Source organism: Diadema antillarum, unplaced genomic scaffold (genome assembly GCF_040938485.1).
Source record: "Diadema antillarum isolate AM-2024a unplaced genomic scaffold, OU_Dant_1.0 scf00000076, whole genome shotgun sequence".
Classification (NCBI taxonomy): domain Eukaryota; kingdom Metazoa; phylum Echinodermata; class Echinoidea; order Diadematoida; family Diadematidae; genus Diadema; species Diadema antillarum.
In genome coordinates, this window is record NW_027270965.1 from 227,821 (window position 1) to 251,406 (window position 23,586).

General features: G+C 38.0%; 1 protein-coding gene across 1 annotated transcript; it reads left to right on the forward strand.

The window, feature by feature from the left end:
* Positions 1-2,653: 2,653 nt before the first annotated feature.
* On the forward strand, positions 2,654-16,077 carry LOC139717504 (cell adhesion molecule 4-like). Its single transcript, XM_071629009.1, has 4 exons — positions 2,654-3,565; positions 11,549-11,887; positions 13,552-13,671; positions 15,808-16,077. The coding sequence occupies exons 1-4, from the start codon at positions 2,654-2,656 to the stop codon at positions 16,075-16,077; spliced, it is 1,641 nt and encodes a 546-aa protein (XP_071485110.1).
* Positions 16,078-23,586: the final 7,509 nt, after the last annotated feature.

The window sequence follows — 23,586 nt, forward strand, 5'->3', positions numbered from 1 at the left end:
CAACTCGAAATAACATCATGTTTTTGGCCTACACTTTAATAACAGAAACATTGAATTTTCATCTTTTTTTTTGCACACGGTGAATGGAAAATTGTGAGGTGATGAATCATCAGCTCACTCATTTGCATATTCATATCATCCGTACGAGAACTGTTCTGCAGATATAAGCGAAACTTCTCAATGCCATAACTTCCCTAATTTTTAAACCGGTTTAGATCAAATTCCACTGTTGTACTCGTATACTCTCTCTTAGCAACTGAAATTCACCTTTAAGTCGGAAAGAGCAAACCTCTTATCTATTCATTTTGAGTGTTTCGGCAGATTTCATGAGATGAAAATGTTCTTGGGGTAACACAAGCTTGGTTTTCTTACTTAAACTGAGTGGCTGTAGATACGTAGTGAAGACACAGTATATTAGGATATACATACACTCAGCAAAAAAAAAGAAAGTAAACGCTTTTTCAAGTTTAGATTTGTCATAGAATATTTGGCTGAAAGCTAATGTATTATATACCATATTGAAGGTAATCTAATTGGCTATCAACCTGGTAGGTCAACATAAAGGGAAACTTTACGCATGAGTAGTGAACACCATTGTTTTTCTCTTCCAGGACACAAAAGTAAAAATTGGAAAATTGAACAACTTGTCATTCATGCGTATGTGTTCTTCTATTGAACAATAAGAACAAACAGCAAATTTCACACAAAAAGAAAGATGAATTAAGTTGAAAAACTAAACCTTTGATCTCTATGATATCTTTAAAGCCCAAAAGATTAACGAAGGCTAAAAATAAAGCATCTTTATGTCAAAACAAAGTTCAAATCTAATAAGAGAAGAAGTAATAATAAACAAAAATGGTACAAATTTGAGCTTTTTTTTTAAAATCAGGAAATTGTAGATAATGTTTGGTTCATGAAATTGTCACATGGATACTTAAATCACTAGATTAAAAGAAACAAATAAAGACATTCTACTCATTTAATCATCTTTATGCTTATTATTCCCTGTCATTTGAAGTTTGACTTGACAGAAAATTCTTATTTTTCCCCTTTAGTTTCCCACTTTGTTTTTCTTAGAGGTTATAAAAAGATAAAGAGATCAAAAACTTATTTTTCCTATTTCATTCATGTCTCTCATTGTGTTAAACCGGTCTTTTGTTGTCAATGTTATCGTGAAGCGCACTTGCAAATGAAAGAGAACATGTCAATTTTTGCAATTTTTAATTTTGTGCCTTGGAGGACAAAAACGATTGTGCTTACTCATGCGTTAAGTTTTCTATTTAATTAACCTGTTAGCTTGATAGCCAATTAAATTCCATTTAATATGGTATATAATACATTGATTTTTATAAAAATTTTCTATGAAAAACATGACCTCGAAAAAGTGTTTACTTTCTTTTTTTTTTGCTGAGTGTATATGTATATATATATATATATATATATATATATATATATATATGTATATATATATACATATAATCATATATATATATATATAATATATATATATATATGTGTGTAATGTGTGTGTGTGTGTGTGTTCTTATCGAAAATAGGGATTCTCTCAAAGAGAGGTAATGTTATCGTTTTATTCATATGGGATTGGGTGAGGTCTATCATGTCTATAGGCCTAGTCCAATCGTTTCTTCCATCTTTCCGTCTTGACATATACACACGTGTATACATATACATGTATAATATATGAAAAAATATATAAGAAAGAGAGAGAAATGTATGAGATACGTGTAAATGTATTTCATCTGAGTGCTTGCCTCTTCATAGTATAAAGTAGGCTCGAATGCAAATGGACTAGCAAATTATACTTCAGAGACAAAAAGCGATGGAGAAGTTTGAGAAATTTGAAAACGAAAGCAAGTATAATAAACACACTGGTAACACAATAGTTAAAAAATCCTCACACCAGGGCATGGGTGTGGTGGATTCCTGACCCCCACTCCATACAATAGAGGTGGGGTTGATAATACACACAGACACAGTGAATTTCTGAGACGTTTGAAAAGACAGCACTACGGCTGAGTGAGTTTGTAAAAGCACTGGTTCTTTCAGCGAACGTCAATGCAGTACACGACATTGCTCTTTCAGCCAATTCTGATCGTTTGCTTCTTTATTAGCTGCCGGCTCAGAGGTTGCCTATTGTTCCGAGAGTGTGGTGTGGTTATTCTTGAACAGGGTGAGTCAAAGCTGTTGGGACCACGGCACAGATCTACGTAAGACAGCACGACTGGGAATAATCTCGTACAGTGCGAGGTTTTCTGTACGTGGCACCCGAATCGGCAGCTATCGTTGAGTGTGTGTGTGTGTGTGGTAGCCGTTACTTGAGACCGCTACCTATAGCGGCATAGCAAAGAGTGCTCGTTTCCTACAACCTGTGGCGCTTTCGGTTCTAAATGCGCCTGGCTTGAATGTTTCTCCTGCTTTAATCTTACCATTAACAGCAATCATGTAGACGGTATCATGGTGGACAAACGGACTGAATCTCTAGGAAAAAATCTTCTTTCTTTTTGTACGTACTCACTCTCGCTTTTTTAGATTGGAGAGCACGGTGTCTTGTGTTTTGAAGCCACTTTTGTAATTGTACAACTCGGAGCTCTTATTTCATTCATTTAGTGTCTATGTACGTGTGTGTGGAATCATGGCGACAATCAGCTTCCGTCTTCTTGCAATCTCACTCGTACTCCTGACGACGAGGACATCGTTGTCGCGTGCACAGTATTTCTCCATCCAGCCGGAGGATAAGGAGGTGGTTGAAGGCAACCGGGTAGTGATGCCATGTAGGGTCTTGAACCGGCCGGACGGGGCAGAGGTCTACTGGCAGATACCGGCGATCACCACACAATTCGTCGGCCCGGACTACAACGTGCCGCAAGGCTTTCGAGACAGATACCAAGTCGTTGGTGATGTCAGTCTTGGGGACTATAATCTCGTTATCAACTCAGCGTCCGGAGCAGACGAGGGGGTGTACAAGTGTGTGATGTACCTGACGGGAAGGGGCGATGGAACCGCGATCGAAGTAGCATCCTCGCAGGAAGCTGAGTTGATCGTAGCCACCCTGGACCCATCGGGCGCGCCAGAATGCTGGGTGTCACCAAGGCGAGAGGTCCATGTCGATGATGAAGTCCAGTTGCACTGTGCTTCGTCCGACGCCAACGTCGATCTCCAGTGGAGGCGTGTGTCCAGTAACAACCTTCTCCCTTCGACGTCCAACGCGTCGACGTCTGTGCCGACGTTGATATCGACGAGCGTCATCGCCGATGCGTCGATGAATGGCGACAGGTTCGAATGTTTGTCGACGACCGTCAATAGCGTGCGATGTCAGGTGGAACTAACGGTGACGTCGCCTCCCGTCGTGACAATCACGACAGTGGGAGACATCAGGACGGGAAGAGAAGGAAGATTTCGATGCGACGCGACCGGGAATCCAAACGTGTTTGCGTTCTTTTGGAGGTATAACGACAAGGAGATCGACTACGCGTACGATCGCCGATTCAACCTGGCGATGCTCGAGGATAACAACCAAGTCTTAGTTCTTCCAGACATCCAGACGGTAAGCTTTTATAAGGCCTTAGCAAAAGTGATGTAAACAGGAGCAATTTCCTTTTTATGATTATGCCATTTCTGTATTAATAGATCTCAAATGATTTACACAACAATTCTATGTAAAGCGTCGATGTTCAAATAAAGGTTTTACTGAGTGTGGATGTCATTCTTGCGCAGTAATATTGAACGAGTATTTCATCATGGCAAAACACACTAAACACATTCACACACACACACACACACACACACACACACACACACACACCCACCCATATATATATATATATATATATATATATATATATATATACATATATATATATATGTATATATACATTTGTATATATATACATATATTTTTTATGCATTGATGCGCTTAGAAACGTCAGTATTAAGCGCTATCAAAGGTCTCAGTATTAAGTGCTATAGAAGTGTTATTTATGATGATGATGATTATTATTATATGTTTATATATGTATATATATGTATATATATATACAAATATTCATTTTGATATGTATTATGTACATTCATTTGCCTATTCATTCATTTATCTATTTATCTATTTTCATATGCATGTGTTTGCATTGTATCTTATATCTTGATATACAATAAGAGAATGGCTCTGAAAGAGGGTGAGGGAGAGGGATTGAGAGAAATACATGTATGAACCTCAACCAGTCATTACCCAACATACTAAACCTTACAGTTTTTTTATTTGGCATGGCATGCCAGATAGTGCATCTTGCAAAGACGCCACTTAGGATAGCATCAACACCACGGCTCTTGACAAAAAAACAAAACAAAAAAACAAACAAAAACAAAACAAAACAAAACTCCAAAACAACAACAACAATCAAAAACAAAAACGAAAACAAACAATCCACCACCACCACCACCAACAACAAAAATAAACACAATTGAATATTCACAAAGTACACAAACGATATTTTCCTTATCTGCTGCCATAGCTACGAGACAGCTATCGTGTGTGTTATTTCAGAAAACGATCCCACCATTCCAGGTTGGCATGTAGTGTGCTCTGTGTTGCCGTTTGATTAATTATCCGATTAATCCAAAATTGGTCTAACAAGGACACAGCGGCTTTGCAGTCCCATCTGCTTTGATACTGTATTATAGTGTATACAAACTCTACATGCAGACTCTGTCAAAAGTGCGATTTTTACATTCACAGCTATAAAACAGATTGCGGCCAACATCATCAACTGTAACGTGGGTTAGCATGCTGTAAGATTGTGAAGAATTGCTGTAAAAAGAAGATGGAGTGTAGAAGATTGAGCATTCCACTTACAGAGGAAAAAAACCAAACAGACTAAAGAATTACTGCTCAAAGTGGCGCCATGTTTTTACCTTGGGAGGTCACACAGTCACGTGATTTTGGCTGTGATTTACAAACACGACAGATGCTCAATAGAATGGAATTGCCGTAACGATGTACAAGCTGACGAATATTGAAAGGTGACTTCCAGTCATTTCTGTTTATTTCTTCATCAATTCCCAATTTATTATTGGAAAAATGAGCAAAGAAAATGGGATTTTGTCAGATGTGATTCAATATCTCACGTAGATTCTTCTATGATTGTTGAACAGATATCATTCCTATACACCGTACAATGTTATGCCAACGGGACGACTTTCCCCCGTTGCGCAATCACGAAAGCTGTGTACATATTGGTAGATCAGATTTGAATACTTGAAGTAATTCACATCAAGAATCTAGGTGGTGCCCTTTTCTCTAGCAATGCTGAAGTCAATTATCTAAGCATACCCGCACAGAAAACATATAAATGTAAACGGGGGCTGTCTTTGTGAGGTCTCTTTTCTACACACAGACTAGCAAACAATCCAATGGTAGAAAAGTAGAACAAGATAAGAACTGGTTTCGATGAACCCAAGAATCCCAAATCTCAGAATAGACCCAAACGGAATCAGATCTTGCTGCTCCTGATGTCTGTCTGTAAATGAAATGAACAAATTGAAAACTTATTCCACAGGTCTATGCATGTAAGCACCACTATTATGTCTGTTTCTACATATCAAATAGTTCATCAATCAATGTCGTAAGCTGATGTTATTCACCTTGAACATGTTTGATCCCAGTGAACCATTAATGCATTCCTGCAATCGCAGTGGAAAGGATCAAAAAGATATTTTTGTTTTTTTACTCCATGTGAAAGGTTTATTGTATAAGGTGAAAGCAGAAAAAAAACAGCTATAAAACTATAGAGTGACAGTTGCAAACAACCTGAACAGAGTAAGAATAACTATAAGCAACTCGAAAATAATTTTAAAATGTTTTCACCCGATAGTAATGACCGGAAACACATACATGTATGCAAATTACAAAAAGGTGTGATGTCATTGATTATGAAACAGCTCATTTGCTGTACATATTATATTTTTATCTTGAGGCTAGAGCCCCGCTTTGATATATCCATTGTATTTTCCTACTCGCATTCACATTATTATTTTTATGATATTTCTTTATTATTATTATTATTATCATTATCATTATTATCATCATCATTATTATTACTATTATCATTATTATTATTAGTAGTAGTAGTACTATTACTATTATTATATTATCATTATCATTGTTATTTTCGTTATTATTCTCCTCCTCCTCCTCATCATCATCATCATCATCATCACCATCATCATCATCATCATCATTATGTAATCAGTCTATCGTCGTCATCAACTTAATCATCAGTATTACTACTATATGTACTATCATATTGCTGACAAACAAGAGTAGTCAAATGTTTCCTGCCCGGAGAATTTCTCTGGTATCTGCCTTATATCTCCGGGTGTGCGACACTATACGGAAAACTTTTTGACAGTCGTTCTTATTGAAAAAAAAAAATCCTGAAATCGAAATGAATATATAATATCTCATTGTGTCAACAAGTTTGGGAGAGCCATAAACCGCAGAAAAATCTGGAGGAAAAGAATGGTTTGTTCACAACGGATCTCAGCGTGATGACTTTACAAAAAAAAGTGTTTTTATACTATGTTTTTTACAGCCTGCGTTCTTAGCTGAATGCATTCCTGTCCATTGCTATGTATAATGCATACGAAGGTTAACGTTGTGTGGAGCAGGATAAGCATAGAGTTACAAAGCATGTACCAGAAACAAACGCTTTCATTGTCCGCCGGCAGGTTCCGCGGATTAGCTACTTCAAAAGCGACCCAAGTATTCACTTCTTGCAAAGTCCTGGCGACGGATGCGACCATTCTCATAAATTCACCCTTCCATGAACGAAAAGAACAAGATAATAAAAAAAAGGAAGATAAGACGCAAAAAGTAGGGAGGGAGAGATGGAGAGAAAGATAAATTCGTAATCGGCATCTAATGCATTCTCGCGACACTTCCAAAAACTGTCATTGTTAGCCACCACTGCAGACGTGTATCACGTGTATAGTCTACCTGAGTTTATGAGTGATGTGAACTCGGAGAACGACCTATTGTCACAGTGGCGTATCTAGGGGGGGCAAGGGGGGCACGTGCCCCGGGCGCCAATCCTTGGGGGCGCAAAAAACGAAAAAAAAACGAAAAAAAAAGAAGAAGAAAAAGAAAAAAAACGAAGAAGAAGAAAAAAGAAAAAAGAAAAGAAGAAGAAGAAGAAAAAAAAAAAAACTCGCCCGGAGAGGGGGGGGGGGCAGAAAACCAAATCAAACAAGATAAAAACAAAACATGATGACGACGCGGACAAAATGACAATGTTTATTGTGTTCACACAAGAATTCCATGTTCTGTCAGCTGAAATACAAAAATTTTCGGCTCGCTCGCTGCGTTCGCTCGCCAAAATTTAAAGAAGGTAAGAACAAAACGTGATGATGACGGGCACAAAATGACAATGTCTATTGTGTTCACACATGTCATTTCATATTTAGCAAGCAAAATGTTTTACGGAGCAGCGGCTGCAATTTCTTTCGTTCTGAAGCGATCGCCACGATCATACGGGCTTGTAAGCTGAAAATACATTGTAAGCTGAAATACATAAATTTTCGGCTTGCTCGCTGCGCTCGCGCGCCAAAATTTATCAAAAAGAAAAGAAAAAAGAAAAGAAGAAGATAAGAACAAAACATGACGATGACGCGCACAAAATGACAATGTCTATTGTGTTCACACATGTCATTTTATATCAAGCAGGAAAAATGTTACACGGAGCAGCGGCTGCAATTTCATTCGTTCTGAAGCGATCGCCGATTGGATCAAGAGAGGACGCCAACGGTTTCGAACATATGGGGGGGGGCGCAAAAAAAATAAACAAATCAAAAGAGATAAGAACAAAACGTAATGATGACGCGGAAATATGCAAATTTCGGCTCACTCGCTCGTACTAATTTAGATTACTAGTATTATAAGTCCTCAGTTTGTTGGTTTAAATCGTTATCTATAAGGTCGTCATTATATCTTGATTAGAATTGTAAGATTTAATAAGCAAAAAATGACAAGAATTCCATGTTTTGTAAGCTGAAATACAAAAATTTTCGGCTCGCTCGCTGCGCTCGCTCGCCAAAATTTATCAAAAAAAGAAAAGAAAAAAGAGATAAGAACAAAACGTGATGATGACGTGGAAATATACAAATTTCGGCTAACTCGCGCGTACTAATTTAGAGTACTTTTTAAATTCCTCATGCAATTTGTTGGTATAAATCGTTGCCTATAAGGCCGTCACTATACAGTTGAACCTCTCGTATCCGGACAAGTCGGGACCGGGGCTCATCCGGATAAGGGATTTGGCCGGATACGGTCGAGACTCAATGCTTTATACATGTATATAATATACATACACATGTACAGTAGCCCATTGTAGTACCACATGTAGTAATGTGTATACTGCAACCTTTTCATTGTTACACTCAGTAACAGACCCCAAAATAGAGGTTCGTGTTTGCAAGAATGAAATCATTTTCTTTTATAAATTCTTGGGATTATTTACCTAAATAACTATAAAGAAATATATCAAGTATATGTAATTCATGTGTGTTAGATGGAGTTCTCAAGGAGTTGGCGGGAATCCCCCTTTCCTCCCGTAATTATTAAAAAAAAAAATCACGGCGAGATTGCGTCCGTATAATAGAGAGATCCGGATAAAGGGAGGCCGGATAAGAGAGGTTCAACTGTATCTTGATTGGAATTGTAAGATTTGATTAGCAAAAAATGACAAGAATTCCATGTTTTGTAAGCTGAAATACCAAAATTTTCGGCTCGCTCGCTGCGCTCACTCGCCAAAATTTATCAAAATTTATTACATTTAAATCATCCTCAAAAGACCCCTTTAAAGTGCTTGAAAAAGCATATCATGTGGACTTTGTTTAAAGCCCCTACCGGGATGGGGCTGGGGTTGAACACTTTTTCAAAAATTAGGGGCGCAATTTTCGCGCTTGCCCCGGGCGCCGTTTTCCCTAGATACGCCACTGGTCATCACAACGTCATATAGATAAAACCAGCTTGAAACGTGTTTTACTGTTTTCTTAATACAGACATAAGTATACAACAAGAAACGATATAGCAACAAAAATAAGGATCTAGCATTTTTGCATTGTTATTTATAGGCCCTATTGATCGTTTTTATATTGCATATGTGTGTGTACAATGGCTTTGCGGAAATTATTGGAAGAGGTAGGTAACGTTGCGCGTGATCAAGTAATGGTAATGAATAAAAGACAAAATAGGTTTATATGTGTATCAGTTAAGATCATGGTAATTATGATAACTTAGATATTGGTAAGGCATTCAATGGCACTTCAGAATGACATGGGGGGGGGGGTCAGCAACCCGTACAGTTTTGGCTTGAAAGAACATTAAAAACACATTTTGACAGCAATACAAATTAACGCTTTAGACATACACACACACATACATATACACAAATACAAACACACAACACAACAACAGCAACCCCAAAACTATACCCTCTAAAGAAAATGGATGAATAAATAGATAAATCCCCTCTCTGTGTTATGGTATAACCTGATTGGTGGGAGTGCAGAAGTTTTCACATGTTCTCGACAAACATATGTAATTTGTACTGTAGCAAAGACAACTCAACGTTATAAACTTGCAATGTGACATTCCAGTGACTAACACGAATTATTATTTAAAAATCTTCTCATAACGCGGTTATTGCAAGATGATTCATTCAAACTGTGTAAATTTCTTTCTGTACAATATTACTGATTTATACTTCATGCTGTTCGCATTTAAAATAAATTGTACATAGTGAAGTCCCTGTCTGGTCAAGTTTATTGTTTCATAAATGCCTTATTCCAGAAGCATGGGGGGGGGGGGGGAGGGTGGGGGTCAATGCTTGTACAAAGAGTGTATGGACTATATGAAACACATTTGTGAAATCAGCACTGTACGTCTGTTTGTTAATAAGTTGTGAGTTTGTGTTAAATACCAAATTACTAGTCAAGATTAACTAGATGGTCATCAAAGAATCTATGAGGTGCAATGTACCAAGGATCCTCAAGACAATTGCACATCTTCTCACGTTTATTTGTGTTTATCAAAAGATGACGAGATATTGGTTGAGTAGCTGATGTAGTTGATACTGTCGTACCTATAACATACAATATGATGTCATAATTACGATATGTATGATACCGATAACTATAACATGACGCCGTTCTTTCAACGGAAACTGGAGGTGAATACATGTACAGTCTATTTACTTCCTTTTCGTAAGAATCACAATTCAGCCAAGTTCAAAGGTCACCACTCCCTTGCCTACATAGTTCTTGTCGTCTCAACCAGCATGTGTGCACAAAGATATGAGACCTACTGTTCTCCTTGGGTGTTTGTCTTTGTCAGGAACAACATTGAAGGACAAATAGATATATGTTTGTATTGTGTCTTCTTTATTTACCTTCACGAAGGGCTATTGTTCACTAAAATTTTTGTCTCCAATGTGTGTATTTGGAGAAGACTCACAAAACTAACAATGGAGGAAGGTCGCTTTTTCCAGACGCCACCTAGTACGAGACAAATATTGCCTTATGTGAAATGATGACGTCACTACTAGTCCTATGACCCCAATCTGAAAGCCGTTGAATACATGAAATAAGTGAACGGGATGGACAGAAGAAATTCCTGTCATCCCTCCACCCCCTCTTTTTTATAATCTTTTTTCCTCTTTATATCTCTTTCTCATATCCTGTTCTCTCAACCTGACCTGAAATTAATGATATCAGCGAATAATAGTCTCGCTGGATCGGTATGATATTGCTGCTGGTGTAGGTTAATCTAAATGTGATCAAGATAAACGTTCAAACTAGCATGAAAGAAAGCCGTAGTTTTGTTCTCATTGTTATTCATTTATTCCCCTTGCAATCAATTGCATTTCAGGTTCTTACCCTTGCATTATACCATACACATTGCGCTTTGCGATCGTCCACAAAATCGATTGTATACATTATTGTAGGTCTTTCGCTGTCATTATGTATGTTAATTTCTTTATGGACATAATAGATTATACGCATGATTGTATTATCTGTCTGTGGATCACGAATCTTCTATATCAATGATGTACTGTATGTATGCCGTATATGTTTATCTTATCTTTACAGTGTAGTTTTAAGCACCTCAAGGTCCCACTCACGGAATGAATAAATGTAAGCGAAGACTACACAAAAGCAACAACCATCATGACCATGATAAGGGAAAATTGTGCCTTTTGGGGTCCATTTTCACAGATCTGTTGATGTTTTGGCTATTTCCTATATATTGTCTTCAAAATGTGATCATTAAAATACATAGAAAGTGAGTAAAGCCACTCTCGGGACGTCTTTGTAAATTCTAAATCGGCTGTATCGTTTCTGTCAAACTTTTAGAAATTGTTCTCTTTCTGTTCACGGCAAGACTTGATATACTCTAGACAGAATGCAAGAAATTGTACAAATGTTTCGGGATTCATTAATCATCGACAGTCCTTTCGTTCTCGTTCCTCATCAGGATGATGACGGTATCCTCCTGACGTGCACCGCCATCAACGAGCACGGTGAAGGATCAGGCACTTACCCGATCCGCGTCGTCATCGAGAACATCACCGCCTTGGTGGCGCCCATCCTCTGCTCCATCATCATCGCCATCATCATCGTTCTCCTCATTGGGTTCTGCTACTGGCGATCGCGGCAACGGCGGGCGCTGGAGAAGATCGCTCAGAAGCGCGATGAGCGAGCGCTGAGGCGGATCGACTCCGAGAACCAGGGCCACGACAATCCGACTTTCACCGGATTCTCCCCTCTCGAAATCGACTCCGTCGGCTACGGACCAGACGCTCAGCCCTACACGGTAAGCTTTGCAATTTTACTGCGATGGGACTGGACTGTAATCGTTTTTGGTTTGGTGGTCTAACTTGACCTACCCGTTTTCGTTCCAATCCTAGGTAAGATCCCCTATCGTAGGCCCACTGAAAACAGACTCGACCAATACATTAATCCTACCGCTGTCAAGTCAATGCTACTATGATTTATGTGCAATGACAATATGATCATGAGGTCGTGGTTCCGAGAAGGTTAAGGTGGTTAGCAACTGCGAATGTACTTGATCTCGTCTGTCCTCGTCGAAAAGGCATAACAAATGCAATATCTATAGTGACCATTATATTGACCAACAGGGCTGGTCAGCTGACTTTCATAGTGAGGATTTAAAAGCTGAGCAGATCTCTTCTGTATTTATTTATTTCACATATTTTGAAAGGGTTGCTTGCTCAGCAATGTCTGGTTTTCAGCAAGGCCCTTTTTAAAAACAACACATAAAATGTACGATACAGAAAATTAAAATTGCATGAATAATATACACATTTAGCTGTAAAATGTTACAGAATATATAAATCATTAAACAACAATTAAAATTAAATACAACAATTCAATGAACATTATTAGACATCATGTCATATTATTAGACATATGTAACTGCAATGAAATAACACAATTTCAATTCAATTAAAAAGACAAGTGAAATTACAAATCTGCGAATCCTATGGTAATGTACTGAAGAGTTACGATCATGTAGATGTTGTTTGTGTATGTGTGTGTATGTGTATATGTGTGCGTTGTATGTGTGTGTGTGTGTGTGTTTGTGTGTGTATGCGTGTTTGTGTATGTAGGTTTGTAAGTACGATGAGTGTTTGAGTATGTAGGTGCATTGAGCGGCAAGAGCTTAAAAAAGGCAGCATTATACAAGTACAAAATAAATGCAACGTAAAGGACATGACTGACGAGATTGTTACACTGAGCTGGGGTACATATAGTTTTGTTTTGTTTTTTGTTTTTGTTTGACATTACAGTAGAGATGTAACACGATGTATCTTAATGTTTGGACCGTCCCGTGTAATGATTTCATGAAAATAAACACGCTTTTGTGGATAGCTGATGTTATCGTCCTGTTAGAATGGCTTCGTCATATTGAGAAAAGATACGTCAGTATCTTGTTATGGATAGAATTAATTCATTTCAAATTGAGAATCGCTCTGGATGTATTGCAAGAACAAATTGATCGTGACTGTCATGGTTATAATTATCATCGATGGGGTGACAAAAGCTTAATTGTATCTCTAATTTTGGTGAAAATCACTTATTTTTATCATCAATCGCCAGATAATCAGGCAAGTGACGTTCAATCCAAATCCTAGCTGTCTTACCCATTCCAAGAAAATAGGGCCGCCATAACACGTCAAAGGAAAAACGAGCCCATTTGTTGTAGTGTTTTGACTGCCATGCTTTTCGCTCTCCTTATATTTTGACGTTTTTGAGATAATGAGGGTTTATCACCCCAACAGCGACGTATCGTTACTCTCCTTGAGCCTTTTCTGTTAAATATGCGTATTGTTTTTTTTTTTTTATCTCTGCCTTATCTCGACTGGGACAATTTGTTTCAATTTACTTCACCCCCTTCTTCTTTGCCGTGTTTAACTTAACTCTCGTGGAATCGGCCACATTTCTTTATTTTCGCAGACAAATCCCTCCGCGCGGGAGTACGACCACGGACAGCCGAAACCGATACCACGACAGAACAGCGATGTCAGAAGCAAGGGCGAGTCCGAGAGCGGCGTCGGCGACGACGAAGAAGAGGAGGTAAGACGCGCTGCTCGATCACGAGAGATGTCTTCTACGAGGTTATGACGTCATCGACAATCTAGACCTCGCTGATGAGCGGAATCATAAACAATGTTTTCTAATACATCACGAAATGTCACACTTCATAGTGTAACTTGAAAAATTATATTATTCCATTGTCTATTATCATGATTATGGTCTGCTTGCGCTGAGGAGGCAATTATCATGCTCTCAAAAAAACAAAAAAACAGTGCTGAATATTTTTGGTGGTGTTTTCCTATCATGTAACATGCAAGAGAAATTTTTGTAGATATTCTGAAACAAGTAGATTTTCAAGCAAGTACCGGTAGCAGTTGCAACAAAGCCTTTTTGCTATGTACAGTTCTCGTACACCGGTGCTGAAGGTACGTATTAATGGGCACAAACAAGATGTCTGGGTACTATGATACTCACTGTAATACAGTTTGTACGCTGAGATGACGCTGATTACGGCTAAAACATTGATAGTGAGGTGACTTGCCAAGTGGGATTGTCAGGGTGATGGAGAGCTTATTGTCAGTTATACATAACATTGTAAATTACAGTTGTATAGCATTATGGCAAACGGAAACAGTCCCACTTAAGAAATACAGCCAATTTCGTATCATGCGGACAAGATAGAGGGTAGCAATTTTGTAATCGATGAGAACATTTGGAGGTAACCAGGGGTGGGCCTTCCTCATGGCCACTCTCTGTGTAATCTCAGTTGCTGAATGTGCATATTTTAAACTTAGCTATACAAATGATAAATTGCCAATCATCTTATGAGGAGTCAGGTAATCACGTGACGGCAAGGTCTGAGCGGAATTATTTCCGTCTTTCACGTCGAAAAGCATCTTTGGATATTATTGTAATCCATCCAAGGGAATACAATCATCATCGTAGGGACAGTATCCAAGGCAACGATAACAACAACAAAATAACAGTACCAACTTCCCGTTATCAAATGCGATTAGCGAGGTCTAACCCACTGGCAAATTGCTGAAGCGCATCGCTTTGTTTAACTCGGGAAATCTCACCAGCAACTGTACAGTGTAAGACGTTAGTGGCGGCATTTCATATAGCAGCATTTTCTCCAAGAAGATTAATTAGGCATGCCTGCAGGAAGACAATGCATGTGTGCAGGACTATACACAGACACAGTCGATGCTCGTAAACTAGGTCTATAGTGTGTACATGCACTCTGAATACTCCATTGTATTTCAAGTCTTTATCTTATACTCATCGAGCGTATTTTACCGTATATAATGTTTGCATGTACAGTATTTCGAATGCATGAATAATTGTTCAATCAGTGTAGTTGCAACAGTTCATTCCTTCACTGTAATGTCTGGTTTTATACACAGTTTCATATGCAAACACTTATCACTTACACCACCATACCCCTTTCTCAGTGTTCCCTTTGCTATTTCAGTGCAAACCATGTACACGTTAAAATCGAAATTAGTTATCAATAAACATTAAGGACCCCAATGCATCATTCTGTTTCACATTTTCATGTTCTCTTGTCATTACCTCCTCTAAACGCCGACCCTGCTCTCCTTATTGATCCTATATTTCCACCCGATTCTTTCATATCTATTGCCACCCTATCTTCGATTTTTTTTCGCTCTGACGCCAATATAATCATACTTTTTTAATACCACTACTCTCACGTACCATGCTCTCACATTCTTGTGGCTTTGTGTTAACTTTCGTTGTCACGCACTTTTCATTCCTGTTCACCTTAATCATATTTTGTGTTTTCTCTCTTTTCTTTGGGTCTTGGTGTGCATCACATCCTTTCTTCCCCTATTCCGTCTTTTCAATGTGTTTATGTTCTTGTCTTTATTTCTCACGCGCACGTCGTCTGTCAACCTGCATTATCTACCCCGTTACCATGGCTACGTCATGAACTGCCGTCTTCTGCTTCTGTCTCTCTCACTCTCCATATCTCATCATCTATATTCATCTATTCCTTTCTCTGTGTATATCTTCATATCTCTCCCATCTAATTCGTCTCTTGATATCTCTACATTTTCTTCATTGATATATTTCTCTGTCTATATTTATATATTCATCTCTCTCTATCTATCTCTCACTCTCCATGTCACACCTATCTTGTCTTGCATGCAGACCCAAACATTCACGTACCAAGTCAACCCGAACTTCGAAGAGTATCGCAACAAGGCCAGTTATGACGTCAGCAACGAACTCGACGACGAGAAGCTCGAAAAGGGGAAATTTCTAAACTACGAAGAGGTTGACGTGGATCTCGAGAAGCCACCGGTTCAGAACGACCTCGATCTCGAGAAGGAGCTGGTGGGCGAGCTCAGCATGTTCGCCGACTACGACAAGAATTTCGATCAGGATTCGGAGCCGGTTGTCGTGAGCACGGAATTATGATGACAAGAACCTTATAATAAGTATGAGCCGGCAATAAGGCTGATATCATTACTCAAACACACCAAATAAAAAAATAACACAAACCAACGCGTGCCTATAAGAACAAAGCTTTTGTAATTCCGTTACAGTATACCGAGTACAAAAGGTATCTTATAAAGATAATCTTTAAACGAATACAATTAAGTAGAAGATTTTACAGTCTGACCCTAGAACTCTTATTCTGAAGAAATCATATGCTGTGTATATCATCACTGTGTGATTGCGTAAATGCCGTTTTATGTCATGCCTCATCTAAAAAAGGTTTCACTCTTATGTGTTGCAAAACGATAGCAGGAGGAAATATCTTGACAAATCTTGAGTTCGTTGGTCTTTTGGTCGTAAAGAAGACCGTGAAGGCATTAGCTTTGAAACATTTTAAAACGTTTCTTTTATAGAATAAAAGGAATAGACTTTCTACTCCAGTGATTTCAAAATCGTAATGAAGCCTGATCGATTTCGTCGTACAATACGAGACATTTTGTTTTTACGTCATCTTAATCTTTTTAGGATAAATATAAACTAAACGATAATAATAAAGAGCTTTTCTTGTGTCTTTCGTTAAAGACAAAAATTCTGCCAAGTTCCAGATTCTTGCAGGGTCAAGTTTGAACGCATTCTGACTGTGACCCCTTACGCTGGCGGAAGAATCATGATCCGTGAATAGCAAAGAACCCTGAAACGTTCATTGCCAGATTTATATGAGACCTATACTGTAGTTTCTCTGCTGGTGCTGCTCGTAGACTTGCATTTTATTTTTCGATTGTTCTTAATGTATCGCTGTTTCAGGTGACAGAGCATGTAAGTCAATAACCATTTAGCAACCAATTGACGAGACGTACATCAACGTTTGAGCATATGCTTGAGATTTAGCTAAAAATCACAGGCGACGCATTCATTAACTTGACAAGTAGTATCGGATTGGCATTCGACAATTAACCACAATATTGTGTGATAAAAACAAGAGCCGTGTTTCCTTTGCGCGCGCAAATTAGTAACGGAAATGTATCGCAGTATGTTAGGGTGCTATACAAAAATTGGTGTCGAATGAGTTCGTATCAAACAAGATAATTCAACACGTTGAAGCTGCTGTTAAATGAACATCTCTCCATAATCGTAGCGAGGATGAAAGGAGAAAAAAGCATTTGAATTCCTCGGAGATGTTCCCTTTATGACTTGCAAATCTATTTGTGTTTTTCTGTAACTTGAACATGAGAGACTATTCGTAATTATAAATTGAGTCCAGACTGGATCTACAAGAGCTTCTTGATATATCAAGCTTCAAGAAGAATCCTAGGAATGCCGACTTTGAAGTGAAACGCATTGGATAAAGAAGATTTAAACGTCGTTCATCGGTACCTAAACACGGAAGCTGTGTATCGGCCATGTGGTAGGTTGCTATGTAGGTCTAATATCTTCCTTCTTAACGTTTTCTCCTTGAGCGTTCTTCTCACCGCATGACTACCTTATCCGTCTCAAGTATGGGCGACTCTGCCATCCGTTTCGTTGTGCGTTTCGCCTCTTGTTATAATTATGTTGCATGATTTGTGCGTGGTTGAACTTTTTTTTCGCACTGAGCGGACTGTGCAGCATGAGTGGGTCCAACATTCCACTTTTGTGATCACTACTGCGCATGCTTTTGCGCATGCGCGTAGCAACCCATTTGTTGCTATCTACCTTTTTGTTCTCTTTTTCCTCAAAAGAGGATTCTGTAGTTCTTAACAAAAACATGCGCGAAATCAGGTAGGGAGTGAACGCAACATTCAGTGAACTGTATTTCATCAGCTTGAATCGCAAGTCTATATGATGCAAAATTAATATGAACAGATCCATGTTTTGGATACCAATACAATCTTATTCCTTTTCTTATATACACATGTACCAAAATACGAGATAGTCTAAAAAAGTGTCATGCTCAATTCTGATTGTCAACTTCAAAATATTAATGGAAAGGAATACATTTGAGGCTTTTTTCTAAATCTACGTTACTTACAGACATAAGATCTTCTTATAGCAGCTGCACGTTCTCTCGATTAAGGAAATGAAATGGTAAGACGTCAGGTGTTTCAAATCTGAGTTGATTGTGGTGTTTCCACTCTGAATGATAACATGTGGAAATGTGTGTATTCAGCAGAGCTATAGGTTGTATACAACAATATGTCGATAGCGATGGTGCCTTATATATACCTTGGAAAAATAATGCACTTCGGTTGCTTGTGATGGTAAATACTTCTCCGTATCCAAATGGCAAATGAGATGCTTGTAAATCAGTTTTGTAAGTTTATCTGATCCTCTGTAATTTTAGTAAGCTGGGCTTACGTGTATAAGGGTGATATAATGTTTATTTTACAGAGTATTCTAAGGCAAAATATGTTTGTACTAGATCTTTTTCTGTATAAGGGCGTATTTTCGTTTATATGTGAATACTATCTTGTCAAAGAGACCAACAGAAAAGGTTTTATACTAGTAGTCTATACGACAATCTTGTACATATTCACAATTTCTATTTAATTCCACCTTCTAAATTGCACGATTCTATGATAAGCATCTATTTCATTCGGGGACAGAACCGTTGAAAAATAAGACATCTTTTGGTCTTTTTTTTTTTCTCCCAACTTGATTCTATACCTGCGAATTGCCAATGAAATAATCTACTCAACAAAGTCATGATTTCCTCCTTTAGTACATGATAATTCGTTTATTTACTAAATACATTTCAGAAGGTAGAATCAAGTTTGCGTGCATGAATTGATGCTATGTCAGGTACGGTTCGGGCGACCTTCGCGTTGTTGTGGGGGACTCTCGTTGCTATAGAAGTAAGCATAGAATTTGAACATAATTAGCAAAGCAGTTTATTGTGTCATGCACTTTTGTTGTAATCTTCCGTTGTTACGTATTTGGCATATTATTATCATTGTACATGTATTCCGAGCTAAAGATCATACATACGAAATGAAATTCCATAACCATGCTCTTTGGTCTTATCTTGGGAATTTTAAAGCTTTGCTACAATCACGATTCCTGTATAGGCGGTAGTATAAACTCTTGCATTTTGTCTCATTTCTATTTTAAAGAGGAACCACCCCCTCCTCCCCCGCACAAACACAAAAGAGTTTGGTATTAATTATTCTGGAGGTATGTCAATTTGTTTTGTTTTCCAAAGTCTATTGTTTAACACTGCATTTTTTTCCCTTTTATTCGAGTAGACCGATGTCTTTATCCGCATCACGACAAAACTTAAAGCGATTTGATTGCCGGTTCGATAATTGCGATACATGTAGTCACATAAACTCTACTTGACTTAGTGTGTAGGGAGGTGCAGCTTTTCGTGGGTGTCAAATATATTTTCTTGCGATATAGTCAGCTATTTTGGCGGGAGAACCGCCAATAAAACACTTCTCTTTGTAGCCACCTCAGATATAAATGAATTACTGTTTGGTTTTGTTTCTTCCGTAGATATTTCTTCTTCTTTCTTAAAAAAAAGTATGATGATGTAAAAACCAAAGTCTTTCAGAAAAATGAAAATACTTTTATGTACAGTACAAATATGAATTGCTTTTCTATCATATTTCTTGATTATCACACTCTGCACTCTACATGTATATCTTTCTTTCACTTTCACGTTTATAAAACGAAAGGAGAAGCATGCGCGCATCATAAGCAACTAGTTGTGGAGGAGTGCATAATCATCTTTTCAACATGTATATGTCTTTTTTTATGAACATATATCGGGCCTTAGAGTACCACATTGGCTTGAGAGTCGAGTGTAGTCTTTCAATATTGAAATCACCTTTGAAGACATCATGCGAGATTACATTGCTATGACAATTGATGAATAAATCAGTTTTATCATAGTTATCGTGTAACTGCCTCTTCTGTTTCGGAGTGATGTTGAAAGATATTCCTGTCAATAAAATAAATACGTCCGAGATGGTATATACAGGGTCCAGCATTTCAAGAAAACAAAATTCCCTGATTTTTCCCTTTTTCCCTGATGAAGTGTCAAATTTTGATGAAAGTATTTCGACTCATTTCCAGTTTCACATCCAATTTTCATTCAGTTTCACCAAGTGGATGTTGTTTTGATATGCAAAAAAAAAAAAAATAAAAAAAAAATAAAAAATTAAATAAAGAATAAAGAATAAATGAAAAAAAAATACCAGAGTCTTACTGACTACTTTCGATTTTGAGGCCAATCAAAATTCCCTGACTTTTCCCTGATTTGAGGCATTTTTATCAAATTCCCTGACTTTCCAGTAGTAAAATAACTTTCCCAGATTTCCCTGATTTCCCTGATGGGCTGGGAACCCTGGGCATAGTTCGTTGATGGGAGTAACGCGACTTGATACTGTCCAGTACAGAGGAATGAAAGACAGAAAATAATCCAAAGACAAGTCGAGATTCTGTACACAAATATGAGTGTGGCATCGAAACAGCAAGACTTTGAACATCCCTAGTAGGCAAAATGTTCCTAGTTATGTAGGTTCCACTTTGTCACAACTATGAAATACCTTTTTTCACATTTTCTCATTTCATACATAGTAGAAACCATCATAGTATTGTAACACATTTCCTTGCAAGCTAAGCTATATGTGAATGTATATGTGCATGTATGTGGGTGTGTTGTGTTCATGTGAGTAAGTGCATGTCTTAGCTAACTTGGACCATTAATTTGTACAACAGATTGAACAAAAACATAAGAAGACCTGCAGAATGAGAAACAATATACATTGTACAAGACATTTTCAAAACAAGGTACAAGCTGCATAATCCAGATCAAACAAGCATGGGGAAATAAAACTACAAATTAAAACCCAACACTTCAAAGTTGTCACGCCAGACACACACTTTGCCGGTGCAAATCAACAAAGAAAAAACAGGTCACAACATGGAAGTTTTGTATGAGATATTTTGTTATCAAATTGCATTATATTCACAATAAAATACAATGGTCTGTACATCGTCATTAATACACAAAATGTACAAATGAATAAAACACAAAGTGGCATACAGACAAATGCCCATTCCTACAGTAACAGCTGGCAGTCTGAAAAAATTTTGATTCGAAATGAAATAATTCTATTGCTCTATTATGACACAAAGTAAACATAGCTACGAGCTATAAATTACACTGGATAATTATAAGTTTGGTGCTAGTGGTAGTGTTATCTCAACACTCACATCGGCGATGAAACTGAACTTGAAATTATTCTGCGTCGGTGGTTTGACTCAAAATTATGACACATTTTCTGGAGGTGGTGTTGGGCTGGTGTTAATGTGGTCTCCTGAACCAAGCTCCACTGTTTGTGTTGACAATTTACATGCTTCTTCCCCATTGGCTAACACCAGCCTCTACAGATCATCAAATCTAACCATCAGTGTTGGAGCTTGATTTAAGGCATTTGTTTAGGAGATAGCACTAACACCAGCACCACACTTAAAATCAACACCGAAATAATTGTATCACCACACTCTGTGCACAAAGCAGAGTTAGAGAAGATATATAACTTGGAGCAAGAGACCTACATTTCAGCAGGGAGGCATCTACAGATGGCATACTACAATGTTAACCCTATGCCTCCTATGGCATGCACATTATGAATGATCTATTCTAACAGACTCGGTTCGTCACTACCAATATGACTTGAGTACAATGTCACAAACAAATACGCCGAGTTTGAGCTATCAGTATTCACCACTCATTATAATGTCGTGATTGATTTCGTTTCTTCAATGTCACTTCAAGTTGATCTTATTGTAAGCACACACGTGTATGCAATTACCAATTGTCCATATCAGAGGCAGTGAATAATAAAAAGAAAAAGACAAAGGAGTACTGGCCTGAACAAAACACACTCTGATCAAAGAAAAGGTAGTTTGGCAATCAGTCCTTATGTAGTCACGTTGCTCACCTGTATATTTGGTCATCACCATGACTACTAACCACACCGCCAACTACAAATGAGTTCTTGTGTGCACATAATCCTCGCGCTAAAGTACACGCACAGTGTCTCTTTCTTTATTGCAAGATACAGGCTAGCAGTTGCAACCTTAATGTTGCAATACACTGTATTCTAAATTTTCTACACTCTGTGACAACTGATTGAGTGTACTCTCTCTACATAATGAACCTTTTCCATTCTATGAAAGTTGTTTTAAAGGGTGTGTACCGTTCTGGTCAAGGCGAGGATTTAGCTTTTAATGTTTTGGGAGATATTCAGAAACCACTCTATGAGATGTCAAAGAGAATGCCATTCTAAGGGATATCAAAAGTTTATTTGATGAAAATCAGTTTTGAAATGGCTGAGATATCCAAAAACAAGGTGAAACAAAGAGATCCTAGTAAAGTTGTGGCCTGTCGCCTTTTATTATTATAACTTTTTTGGATATCTCAGCCATTTGAAAACCAATTTTCATCAAATAAAATTATGTGCTCTTTCATATTTCATAAGAGGTTTCTCATTATCTCACTTAGGAATGTTCAAAACATGAATCCCCCACCTCAACCAGTACTGTACAGTCCCTTTAAGGTACAACTGTACTCCCTTCGATTTCATTGTGAAGTCAAGGGGAAGTTTGGGGGGGGGGGGGGAGTATTGCTGAAATGACTTGCAAGTAAGTACTTGTGCCAAGGTGCATATTTCATCTTTCACCTCAGAAAGGAGAATGCTTGCCATAACATCCACATTACAGAAACTTTTTATGCCTCCGCCATGAAGTGGTGCCGGAGGCATTGTTTTCGGGTTGTCCGTCCGTCCATCCTTCCGTCCGTCCGTAATGAATTTTGTGGACAGCATAACTAAAAAACCTTTTGAGGTATCGTAATGAAACTTGGCATGTATGTGTATTAGGGGGTGAAGTTGTGCCTATCAACTTTTGGATGCATATGCTCAAGTTCAAAGGTCAAAAGGCCAAGGTCAAATACGTAAAATTTCACTATTTCCACCATATCTATGCAATGCCTGAAGATATTTTCTTGAAACTTAGTGTATACATGTATTACCCTATTAAGATTCTCTGGTGAAAGTTTGGGGTCATGAGGTCAAAGGTCAAAGGTCAAAAGGTCAAGTAAAAATATTACAACTTCACTTTTTTCTCCGTAACTTGGAAATTGTTCCAAGGTATCTTCATGGAACATAGTATATATACATGTACTGACTGGCAGTGATTATCTAGAGAATTTAGGGTTCATGGGGTCAAAGGTCAGGGGTCAAAGGTCAAGGACAACACTTCAAAATTTTACTATTTCCCTCATATTTATGCAATGTCAGCAGGATTATTTTTTTTTTACACTTGGTGTGTGCATGTATAACCTAACAGAGATTCTCTGGAAACTTTCTTTTTCCCCCCTTTTTTTTGCCGCACAGGTCAAAAGGTCAAAGATCAAGGGAAAGTGCTGAACTAACTTTTTCCTCCATATCTTGGAAGTGGCTCAAGTTACTTAGTATCTTGACTCTTTCTACATATTTGTGC

What these genes read in the sequence shown, in the direction of transcription:
- LOC139717504 (XM_071629009.1), top strand. Translation starts at nt 2,654, where the DNA reads ATGGCGACAATCAGCTTCCGTCTTCTTGCAATCTCACTCGTACTCCTG. An exon ending in TTCTTCCAGACATCCAGACG is followed by an intron (nt 3,566 to 11,548) that starts GTAAGCTTTTAT and finishes GTTCCTCATCAG; the next exon opens with GATGATGACGGTATCCTCCT. An exon ending in CAGACGCTCAGCCCTACACG is followed by an intron (nt 11,888 to 13,551) that starts GTAAGCTTTGCA and finishes TTATTTTCGCAG; the next exon opens with ACAAATCCCTCCGCGCGGGA.